Here is a 12,743-nt window from a genome sequence, read left to right on the forward strand (position 1 = left end):
CATATTTGACAGCAGTCAGCTCTGCAGAACTCCCATGTGTTGAAATGCTGTTTAAAGTTGGCTCTCTTGGGGCACCTGGGTGGCTCAGTGGGTTAAATGTCCCAACTCTTGATTTTGACTCAGGTCATGATCTCAGGGTGGTGAGATCAAGCCCTGAGTGGGGCTCCACAGTGGGCATGGAGCCTACATAAGGTTCTGTCTCTCCAGGGCACCTGGGTGGCACATTTGGTTAAGTGTGGAACTCTTGGTTTCAGCTGGGGTTTTGATCTCAGGGTCATGAGATCAAGCCCCGCAAAAGGGCTCTACACTCTGTCCAGAGTCTGCTTAAGACTTTCTCTCCCACGGGCGCCTGGGTGGCTCAGTCGGTTAAGCGACTGCCTTCGGCTCAGGTCGTGATCCTGGAGTCCCGGGATCGAGTCCCGCATCGGACTCCCTGCTCGGCGGGGAGCCTGCTTCTCCCTCTGACCCTCCCCCCTCTCATGTGCTCTCTGTCTCTCTCATTCTCTCTCTCAAATAAATAAATAAAATCTTTAGAAAAAAAAAAAAAGACTTTCTCTCCCTCTGTTCCTCCCTTCCACATGCAAGCTCTTTCTCTCTCTCAAATCTTTTTTTTTTTTTTTTTTAAGATTTCATTTATTTATTTGAGAGAGAGAGCAGGATAGAGAGCAAGCAGCAGGGAGGAGCAGAGGGGAGGGAGAAGAAGGTTCCACGCTGAGCAGGGAGCCCGACGTGTGGCTCGATCCCAGGATTCTGGGATCATGACCTGAGCTGAAAGCAGATGCTTAACTGATTGAGCCACCCAAGTTGCCCCTAAAATAAAACCTAAAAAAAAAAAAAAATCTCCCTCCCCCTTTCCCCACCCACCCCCTGCTTGTGTGCGTGCTCGTATGCACGCTCTCTCTCTCAAAAATTAAAAAAATTTAAAGAATTAAAAACAAAGCTGGCTCTCTTAAAGCTAAAGGAAGGATAGAAAGAAGAAAGCATACTGGGGGAGAGAATAGAAGGAGGAAGAGGTGCTTGGAGGAGACAGAGTTGACTATTCAAACCTCTGGAGGTGCTTAGACATGAATATACAGGACCCCATTTTTACTTAAGCATAATAAATCTGTGGATTTACTTTCCGTGCCTACAAGAATGGAAGGTGGATAATATACTCTAATTTTAATTAAGATATTTAATTATCATTTTGTAACTAAAACTCTTCTTATATAAGTAAAACACCAAATCCCTAAGAAACTTATCTGCTGGTAGGACAGTTAACATCACAAATGGCAAACCCTCCTGGGTTCTGTGTCTTAACCAGAGCCTCTAGCCAGAGTGGTTTCTCTCTGGAGGTTATTATGGGCATTGACCTGCTACAACTAAGAAACTTCTGCTGTAAGTAATAAAAGGAAACACATCAATTCTTCAAAAGAAGATAAGACTTTCTTCCAAACTTTAAGCAATGTTTGTCACAACTGTCTTTTTAAGATGGAAACTGATCATAATTGTCTTTCATCAGTGACAGCTTACAATGGATGATACAGAGATAGGCCACACATAGCTATTCCCTAAGTCAACTCTCACTAATTGACAAAGTACAAAAGTAGACGCCTCCTGTTATGGTACAACTTGGGGCAGGGGAGAAGAGAAAACCTTACCAATACAGTTCAGGTCTGGAGGTTACTACCAGCAGGGATGTCAACAGCCTGTAATGGGGTCCTGTATATTCATGTCTAAGCACCTCCAGAGGTTTGAATAAATCTTCCGATATCCAATATTGTCCCAGGAGAGGAGTAAATGCAAATCAAGGATAAATGATTTTGTTTTATTCTTCTTCTCTCCCTTTCCCCCAAATCACTACATGTAGGTGAAATCAGATTTAAATGATTCTATGAAACATGAAAATAAAGGGCAACCTTGAAGGGGACCATTTGTACCTAGAGGCAGCCTGATGAGTTGGCTGCTAATGAGGAGTCCTGTCACTTCTACTCCCACTTTGCTTGAGGTTAGCGGTCGGTGTATTAGCTGTAGAAGTTTATAACTACCCTGTGGTGGAGCCTTCTCCTTCTCCCAGCCACATCTTCCTTAGGTCCTCGTCTGTTTTCCAGAAGGAAGACAGTAGGGAAACTTGAAACTTTGGTACTGTGGCTATTCAGCCTTTCAAAACTTCTTTCATTTGCTTTTATGCCCGTGTCAACAAAAGTTCCTACCCCTAACAAGGAAGGTATATACTAAAGTCACCCTAATCCATTTTTAGAATATTTTTTATCACCCTCAGAGTTCCCTTGGGCCCATTTGTGTTCAGTTCCCATTCCTACTTACAGTCTAGGCAACCACTCTTCTACTTCCTGTCTTTAAAGTTGTGTCTTTTCTAGAAAATTCATGTAAACAGAATTATACAATATTTAGTCTTTTGTGTCTTGCTTTTCTCACATTTCATAATGCTTTTTTTTTTTTTTAAAAAGATTTTATTTATTTATTTGACAGAGAGAGACACAGCGAGAGAGGGAACACAAGCAGGGGGAGTGGGAGAGGGAGAAGCATACTCCCCGCAGAGCAGGGAGCCTGATGTGTGGGGCTTGATCCTAGGACTCTGGGATCATGACCTGAGCTGAAGGCAGACGCTTAACAACTGAGCCACCCAGGCGCCCCATTTCATAATGCTTTTAAGGCTCATCCATATTGTAGTGTTTTCAGTAGTTCATTCCCATTTATAGCTGCATAATATTCCACTATATTTTTGCACCCTATTTTGTTTATCCATTCACCAATTGATGAACATTGCGTTTCTAATTTTTAGCTGTTATGAATAATGCAGCTGTGAACATTAATATATTCTTTTTTGTGTAGATATGTGTTTTCATTTCTCTTGGGTAGATACCTAGGAATTGCTGGGTCAGACCTGTTTAACATTTTAAGAAACTGTTGAAGTCTAGAAATAGAAATTACATCTTTCTAGATTACATCTTTCAACAAGGGTGCCAAAATAAATCAGTGGGGGAAGAATACAGCAGTATCCCCATATCCACGATTTTGCTTTCCCTGGCTTCAGATATTTGTGGTTAACTGCGATATGGAAGCAGATAGTCCTTCTGACGTAACAGAAGGTCAGCAGTAGCCTAACACTACGTCACAATGCCTACATCATTCCCCTCAGTGTATCTCATCACACAGGCATTTTATCATCTCACATCATCACAAGAAGGATGAATATAGTACAATAAGATCTTTTGATAGACCACATTCACATAACTTTTATTTACAGTATGTTGTTATAATTGTCCTATTTTATTACCAGTTATTGTTGTTCATCCCCTTGCTGTACCTAATTTATAAATTAAACTTTATCATAGATATGTATGAATAGGAAAAAACATGGTGTATATAGGGCTTAGTACTATCTGTAGTTTCAGGTGCCCATGGGGGTGGGGAGGGTCTTGGAACATATCCCCCACCAATAAGGGAGACTACTATAGTCTTTTCAACAAATGGGGCTGGGAAACTTGGATTATCTATATTTGCAAAAGAATAAAGTTGGGACCCCTACCTAATACCATATAAAAAAATAAAATGGATCATAGGCCTAAATATAAGAAGTAAAAGGAAAAATCTCCTAGAAGAAAACATGGGCATAGATCGTTACAAACTTGGGTTAGCCAGTGATTTCTTAGGACTCCAAAGCAAAAGTGGCAAAAGAAAAGCAGATAAATTAGACTTTATCGGAGCGCCTGGCTGGCTCAGTAGAAGAGCATGTGACTCTTGATCTTGGAGTTGTAAGTTTGAGCCCCACATTGGGTGTAGAGATGATTTAAAAATAAAATCTTCAGGGCGCCTGGGTGGCTCAGTTGGTTAAGCGACTGCCTTCAGCTCAGGTCATGATCTGGAGTCCCGGGATCGAGTCCCGCATCGGGCTCCCTGCTCGGCAGGGAGTCTGCTTCTCCCTCTGACCCTCCTCCCTCTCATGCTCTCTGTCTCTCATTCTCTCTGTCTCAAATAAATAAATAAAATCTTTAAAAATAAATAAATAAATAAATAAATAAAATCTTCAGGGCGCCTGGGTGGCTCAGTTGGTTAAGCGACTGCCTTTGGCTCAGGTCATGATCCTGGAGTCCCGGGATCGAGTCCCGCATCGGGCTCCCTGCTCGGCAGGGAGTCTGCTTTTCCCTCTGACCCTCCTCCCTCTCATGCTCTCTGTCTCTCATTCTCTCTCTGTCTCAAATAAATAAATAAAATCTTAAAAAAAATAAAATCTTCAAAAAAAATGGGACTTTATAAAAATTAAAAATTTTTTATGCTCCAAGGACATCATCAAGAAAATGGATCTTGGATGGATCTAGAGGTATAATGCTAAGTGCAATAAATCAGTCAGAGAAAGACAGATACGATATGATTTTACTCATATGTGGAATTTAGGAAACGAACAAAGATAAAAAAGAAACACATCCTTAAATACAGAGCACAGACTGGTGCTTGCCAGAGGAAAGGTAGGTTGGGGGGATGGGTGAAATAAGTGAAGGCGATTAAGAGTACACTTCTTGTGATGAGCACTGAGTAATGTATGGAATTGTTGAATCATTATATTGTACACCTGAAACTAATGTAACTGTATGTTAACTATGCTTGAATTAAAAAAAGAAAGTGAACTGTATATCTCAATTAAAAAAGCCCAAATAGCTCAATTAAAAAATAGGTAAATGATTTGAATAGGCTTTTTTTTTTTTTTAAGATTTGTTTGTTTATTTTAGAGAGAGAGAGAGAGAGAGAATCTCAAGCAGACTCCACACTGAGCGCGGAGCCCAACGCAGGGCTTGATCTCACAACCCTGAGATCACGACCCAGGCCATACTAACAGTTGGGTGCTTAACCGACTGCACCACCCAGGCGCCCCTTGAATAGACGTTTCTTAAAAAAAAAAGGCAAATGATTGATAAGCAATTGAAAATATGCAGAACATCACTAGTCATTAGGGAAATGCAAGTCAAAACCACAGTGGGATATACTTCATACCCACATCTGGTATAGCTAAAATAAAAAAGATCAACAAGTGTTGGTAAAGATGTGGAGAAATTGAAACTCACGCATTGTTGGTTGGGATTGTAAATGGCATAAGCACTTTGCAAAAAACAGTTTGGCAGTTCCTCAGAATGTTAAACATACGAGTTGCTATATGATCTAGAAATTCGGTTAGGCATATAGCCAGTAGAATTGGAAACATTCCCACACAAAAACCTATACTTAATGTTCATAGTAGCATTATTTAACAATAGCCAAAAATGGAAACAATCAGATGTCAATAGATGAACATATAAACTATATATTTTGAATGAATATATAAACTATAAACTTTCCCACCAGTGGGCTGGTGGGAAAGGTGAATTGGTATAGGATTTTGGAGTAATAAAAATGTTTTGAAGTTAGATGGTGGTGGTTGTATAACTCAGTGAATGTACTAAAACCCCCCCCCTGGATTCTACACTTACTTAAAACAGTAAATTTATATCTCAACTAAGCTGTTCATAAAGAGAAGGAAACCATGAAATTAATTTCTAAAGTAGTACCATTTAACATTCCCTCCAGGAATGAAAGAAATTTCCTTTTTCTCTGCATCCTCACAAACTCCTGGTATTGTCTGTCTTTTTGATTTAGTGGTTCTCAAGTGTAGTGGCATCTCATGGTGATTTCAATTTGCATTTCCCTAAGGACTAATGATGATGAGCTTCTTTTATGTGCATATTACCCATTTGTGTATTGTCTTTGATGAAAAGGTCTATTGAAATCTTTTGCCCATTTAAAATTGAGTTGCTTGACTTATAATTGTGTTGTAAGAGATTTTTTTCAAGTCTTAATTTTTTATTATTAGACTCAACAGACGAAGAATAACATTTTAATAAATATGATCAGAACAACAAAATGTAAGGGAAATAAGATTAAAACTTTACACATTGTTCGTTGTAAGTATGAGCAAAAATAAGCAAAAAGACTGAAGTAGCTATTTCAGTAGCTATTTAAACATATTAAATGTTTAAACAGTTTTGAACACATAGTATGTACCAATATTTAAGTTACTTATAAATATTGTTTTTAATGTGATAAATGAACTTGTTTCTTGTAAAACTTACCTAATAATAGATCATAAGTATAATTATAAGAGATTTTGATCTCTTCTGCATACAGTCCTTTATTAGATTTGTCATTTGTCATTTGCAAATATTTTCTCCCAATCTGTGGCTTCTCTTTTCATTTTCTTAGTGGTATTTTTGAAAAGCAAAAGTTGTAAATTTTGATGATGTCCAGTTCACAAGTTTTTTTTCCTTATATGGATCCTGCCTTTGATGACATTTCTAAGAAATCTTTGCCTAGTCCAGGGTCACAGAGATTTTTTTCTCCTATATTTTCTTCTACAAGTTCTTTTAGTTTCACCCATTTACATTTAGGTTCTTAATCTATTTGGAGTTAGATTTTGCATATGGTGTGAGGTAAGTGACCAGTTGTTTCTGTATCATTGGTTGAAAAAATGATCCCCCATTGAATTACCTTGGCACCTCTGTTAAAAACCAGTTGTCCACAACTTACGTAGTTTTCCTTCTGAACTCTGTTCTGCTCCATTTATCAAATGTGTTGTCCATACCACACTGACTTGGTTATTAAACATTTGTAGTAACTTTTGAAATCAAATCATTTAAATCCTCCAATGTTCTTTTCTTCAAAATTGTTTTGTCTATTCTGTGTTTTTTGTTTTTGTTTTTGTTTTTTGCATTTCCATATAAATTATGGAATGAGCTTGTTGACACCTTCAAAAAATTCTGCTGGGACTTTTAACTGTAGTTGCCTTGAATCTGTTGTCAGTTTGAGAATCACCATCTTAACAATATTGAGTCTTCTGTTAATGACCATAGTATATATCTCCCCATTTATTTAGATCTGACATTTTAAAAATTTTGGTGACTTGAAATGATTGCTGTTGACAATTTTGTCAAATTTTGTACTTGTTCTTTTGTGGGTAAAAATCACTAACCTTTTCACATACCATACCCAGAAGATAACCTGCGGTGTTTTTAACCTTATAACAGGCTTATACTTCCAGTATTTTGATTATGTTTTTCTGTTTTAAAATTAAAAAAAAAATTTCTTGAAAATGCACTAGGTAGGTATGATTTTTGTCATATTGTACTAACTGTGATACTAGTAGAAACTCAATTCTAGTGGAGGAGAAGACAGTAATAAACTCAATTCTAGTGGAGGAGAAGACAGTGATACCTTGTAACTTTTGTTTGGTGTTTCTGTCTGAAGGTTCTCCAACTCCATTCCTTGAAGAGAAAATGGCCTACCAGGGATATCAGAACATCCAGAACTGGCCAGAAAACACAAACTTTTGCTTTGAACCACAACAATTGGTGAATCCTACCCAGACTGGTAAGTGCAGGCTTGCCTGTGACTGTTCAGTATGAGTGATGACATAAACATGAAAAATTTGTAGCCACCACTCAGATAAAACTTTTTAGCCTAAATATAGCTTGCAAAGCACAACCAGAGTGTAACCCTTTGCCCTGAACATTTAGCTGACCCTTTCTTCTCTCAATCCCTTCTTCTGATGCGCATGCCTCTCCATATCTCTCCCTTTCGAAGACTGTTTTGAGTAACTTAACTGAAATTCATATTCATTGAAGACTAAATGGTCAGTAGTATCGTAGAATCGTAATTCTTCGAAAAGGAATTATTACAGTAATAGTAGCACCATTTGTTGAATGTCTGTTTTGTGTGCCAGGCACAGGGCTAGAGCCTTTTTATACATATTTTCTGTGTTTCTTACCTAACTCTGCAAGTATGTATTATTCTCATTTGACAGGAGGGAAAACTAGGACTCATACCTAATTTCTATAAAATCAAACTATTCTGTAGAGACAAAAAGCATATGTGTAGTTGCCTAGAGCTGGAAATGGTGGCGGAATGGATTGCAGTGGAACCTCAAAGGAGTAATATCAATGGCTCCATGCCAGGTTGAGAGCTCAGTTTTTTTGTTTGCACTTATATATGGCTTCTTTTTTACCATCTAACTTATTACAAGGTGCTCATAGCTGGTTCCAAATAATCTAGTACTTGATGTTCTATACCATTTTCCAGTTACTGGGTATATCAATATATGGTAATTTTTAAAAACCGCTTTATTAAGACATAATTCATATACCATACAATTCACCTATTTAAAGTGTACGATTCAGGGGCGCCTGAGTGCCTTAGTTGGTTAAGCATCTGCTTTTGGCTCAGGTCATGATCCCAGAGTCCTGGGATCAAGTCCCATGTTGTTCTCCCTGCTCAGCAGGGAGTCTCCTTCTCCCTCTCCCTCTGCTCCTCCACCCCTGCCACTCATGCTCTGTCTCTCTCTCTCAAATAAATAAATAAAATCTTCAAAAAACAAAATCAAGTGTACAATTCAGTGGATTTTTAGTATATTCGTGTGTGTAGCCATCACCAGAATCAACTTTAAAACATTTTTATAAGCAACCACTAACCTACTTTCTGTCTCTCTAAATTTACCTATTCTGGACATTTTATATAAATGAAATCATATATGGTCTTTTGTGACTGGCTTTTTCACTTAGCAAGTTTTCAAGGATCATGCATTTTGTGGTACAGATCAGTACTTCATTCTTTCAGAGGAACCCATAATATTCCATTGTATGGATATACCACATTTCGTTTATCTGTTCATCAGTTGATAAATATATAGGTTGTTAGCATTTTTTTTCTTTTACTGTTGTCACTAATGCTGTTTTAAACGTTTATGTACAGGTTTTTGTGTAGACATATATTTTCATTTCCCTTGGGTTTATACCTAGATTGGTATTGCTGATCATTTGATAACTCAGTGTTGAATCATTTGAGGAACTGCCCAACTATTTTCCAAAGCAACTGTACAATTTTATATTGCCACCAGTAGTGGATTAGGTTTGTAATTCCTCCACATCCTTAAAAATCCTTGTTTTCCCTTTTGAAAAATTTAACCTAACCTAGTTGGGATTAAAGTGGTATATCCTGTTATGATTTTAATTTGCATTTTCCTCTTGGCTAATGATGTTCATTATCTTTTTATTTTTCATATGTTTATTGACTATTTGTATATCTTCCTTAGAGAAATGTGTACTCAGATCCTTATCCCAATTTTAATTGGTGTATCTTTTTTGTTGTTGTCCTGTAAGAGTTCTTTATATACTACACCCTTGTCAGATTTATGATTTGCAAATATTTTCTCCCATTTTGTGGGTTGTCTCCTAATTTTCTTTATAGTGCCCATTGATGCATAAAAGTTTTTTTTGTTTTTTTTTTTGTTTTTTTGCGAAAGAGAGAATGAGAGAGAGCATGAGAGGGAAGAGGGTCAGAGGGAGAAGCAGTCTCCCCGCTGAGCAGGGAGCCCGATGCGGGACTCGATCCCGGGACTCCAGGATCATGACCTGAGCGGAAGGCAGTCGCTTAACCAACTGAGCCACCCAGGCACCCATAAAAGTTTTTTATTTTGATGAAGTCCAATATATCTAGTTTTTCTCTTGTTGCTCATGCTTTGGTGTTATATCTAAGACTCCACTGGCAAATCTGAGGTCATGAACATTTATCCTTATGTTTTCTTTTTCTTTTTTTGACGATTTTATTTATTTGAGAGAGAGAGAGAAGCAGCAGGGGGAGCGGCAGGCAGAGGGAGAAGCAGGCTCCCCACTGAGCAAGGAGCCCGATGCGGGACTCTGTCCCAGGACCTGGGATCATGACCTAAGCCGAAGGCAGATGCTTAACTGTCTGAGCTACCCAGACATCCCTATCCTTATGTTTTCTTCTAAAAATTTTATATTTTTAGCTCTTGTATTAAGGTCTTTGATCCATTGTAAGTTGATTTTTGTATGTGGTGAGAGGTAGAGAGATCCACATTCATTATTTTGCATGTTGATATCCAGTTGTCCCAGCTGCATTTTTTTGAAGACTGTTCTTTGCCCATTTCATGGTCTTGGCATCCTTGCTGAAATCTGTTGACCATAGATACATAATTTCGTTCACCAACTCTTAGTTCTATTCCACTGGGTCTGTCTGTCTGTCCTAATGCCAGGACTATACTTTCATGATTACTATAGCTTTGTGGTAAGTTTTGCAGTTAGGAAGTGTGAGTTTTCCTCACTTTTGTGGGGTTGGGTTGTTTTTTTTGTTGGTTTTTGTTGGGTTTTTTTTTTATTGTTTTAGCTATTCTGGCTGGGTCTTTTGTGATTCCATATGAATTTTAGAATCAGCTTGTCAATTTCTATAAAGAAATCAGCTGGGATTCTTACAGGAATTTATAGATCTATAAATATAGATATATAATCTATAGATCAAATTGAGTTTTGCTACCTTTACAATATTAAGTCTTTCAATCCATAAACATAGAATGTTTTTCCATTTATTTATATCTTATTTCTTTCAACAGTATTTTTGTAGTTCTCACAGTATAAATTTTATATCCCTGTTTATAAAATTTATTCCTAGTATTTTATTCTTTTTGATGCTATGAATGAAATTGTTTTCTTAATTTCATTTTTAGATTATTCATTGGAAGGGTATAGATATACAATTGATTTTTGTATATTGATCTTGTATCTTCAGCCTTGCTCAATTCATTAGTTCTAGTAGTTTTAGTGGATTCCTTAGGATTTTCCACATGTATGATCATGTCATTTACAAATGTAATTTTAGTTCCTCATTTCCAGTCTTGATGCGTTTTATTTCTTTTTCTTGCCTAATTTTCCTGGCTAGAACCTTCAGTACAATGATTAACTAGAAGTGGTGAGAGCAGACATCCTTGTTTCGTTACTTTCTTTAGAGGGAAAGCATCCAGTCTTTGGCCATTAAGTATGGTGTCAGCAGAGTATGTTTTGCAGATGCCATTTATCAGATTAAGGAAAGTGCCTTCAATTCCTAATTTGTCAAGTACTTGATTTATCATGAAAGGGTGTTGGGTTTTGTCAAGTGGTTTTTCTGCATCTATTGAAATGATCATGTGGTTTTAATTTTTATTCTACTGATACGTATATATTACATTGATTACCAATCTTGCATTCCTGGGATAAATCCAATTTAGTCATGGCGTATAATTTGTGTTGTTTTCTGGCACATTCATAAACATATTTGTTGAAGATTTTGGCATCCATATTTAGAAGAGATGCTGATCTGTAGTTTCCTTATGATGTCTTTGTCTAGTTTTGGTATCAGAGTAATATCAGGGTATTAACATTCTGTGGAAATACCAACCAGAGAATGAGTTAGGAAGTGTTCTCCCTGCTTCAGGTTTTTCTGGAAGAGTTTATGAAGAATTAGTTGTAATTCTTCTGTTAATGTTTGGTAGAATTGATCAGCGAGGCTATCTTAGCCAGAGATTTTCTTTGTGAGTCATTTTTAATTAGTAATATTAAAGTCAGGAAGAAGAGGAACCAGCAAGGGTAACGTCAAAGGAATGGCCAGTTTTGAGGTTGGAGAAAACTTGGAAGAGTATAATGTCTTGAAAGCCAAGTGTGGTAGTCAGCCCCCAAGATGGTTCCAATGATCCCCAACTCCTGGTATTCACACCTTTGTGTAGTAACCTCCCACATCATACTAGGCTTGGCCAGTGTGATCAGTAGAATAGATGGCAGAAATAATGGTATGTCATTTCTAAGATTAGGTTATAAAAGACACTGTGGCTTCCATCTTGGTTATTCTCGGTTTACTCACCCTGGGGATAGCCAGTTGCTATGGAAAGGCCCATGTAGGTGAGAATCAGAGGCCTCTATAGTCAATAGCCATGTAAATAAGCCGCTGTGCAGGCAGGTTCTCCAGCCCCTGTCTTCTGATGATCACAGCCTTGGCCAGTGCCTTGACTACATACAGCCTTGCGCGAGACACTAATCAGTGGAGGTGGGGAAAATAGATCCTGGGGGACATTTTGAAGGTCAGCTCAGCTGGATTTTCTTATGAATTGGGAATGGTATATGAAAGAGAGAAGTTAAGGATGACTCCAATGTTTTTGACTAAAAAAATGGAATGCCATTAGAGATGGGAAGATTGTATGAGGGGTAGTTTGGGAAACATGTTACGTTTTGGCTTTATTTTATACATTAAGAATTGGCAATTGGATATGAAAATCAAGAAATAAGGGGTGAGGTCTAGATGGCTGGAGGTACAAATTTGAGTGTTACTAACTTACGGACAGAATTTTAAACTGTGAGATTAGATGAGGTCACTAAGTGGGGGGAATGTGGATAGAGAAAAGGTCTTCATCCCTTTAACCACTTGGTCCTTCAGTTCTCAGCTGAAATATTTACCAGGTGAAGATCTTCTTTGACTTGAACTAAAATATCTGTCTGCTAAATGTTCTCAGCCCTGACCTTATTATGCATCTCTGGGTTTTTAGAGCACACAGACTCTGTCATATTAGAGGCATCCAGAAAAACATAATAAATAAATGACAGAACTTTGTAGAAACCATTCATTTTTACATGCAGGGTAGCACATCTCCCATCCTAATGTGCAAACCATACAGCAGTTACTGTCCTTGATGGTTTAGGCGTTGTGTTTTCCTTCAGTGGAAGTGTTAGGAGGAGCCTTTCCAAACCCGGGGTACCGGGCAGCATGAATGGTTGTAATCTCTCTCATCTCCCAGCTCCCCTGCTGTTCTCGAGAAGCAGCTTTGGGTCCTCCTCCACCCCCAGCAGTTTCTCAGTTTGCCTTCCGCTGTTCATACTTCCCAGTGCCACAGTCTCCTCTGATCT

General features: G+C 38.0%; 1 protein-coding gene across 1 annotated transcript in view; it reads left to right on the forward strand.

Moving 5' to 3' along the window:
• Nucleotides 1-12,743, forward strand: part of MAP4 (microtubule associated protein 4) — a 129,486-nt gene that overhangs the window by 54,801 nt on the left and 61,942 nt on the right. The window contains 1 exon segment of the mRNA XM_044921729.1: nucleotides 7,273-7,395. Within this exon segment, the coding sequence (XP_044777664.1) occupies nucleotides 7,273-7,395 (123 nt within the window).

The sequence above is a fragment of the Neomonachus schauinslandi genome, chromosome 1 (genome assembly GCF_002201575.2).
Source record: "Neomonachus schauinslandi chromosome 1, ASM220157v2, whole genome shotgun sequence".
In the NCBI taxonomy this organism is placed as follows: Eukaryota; Metazoa; Chordata; class Mammalia; order Carnivora; family Phocidae; genus Neomonachus; species Neomonachus schauinslandi.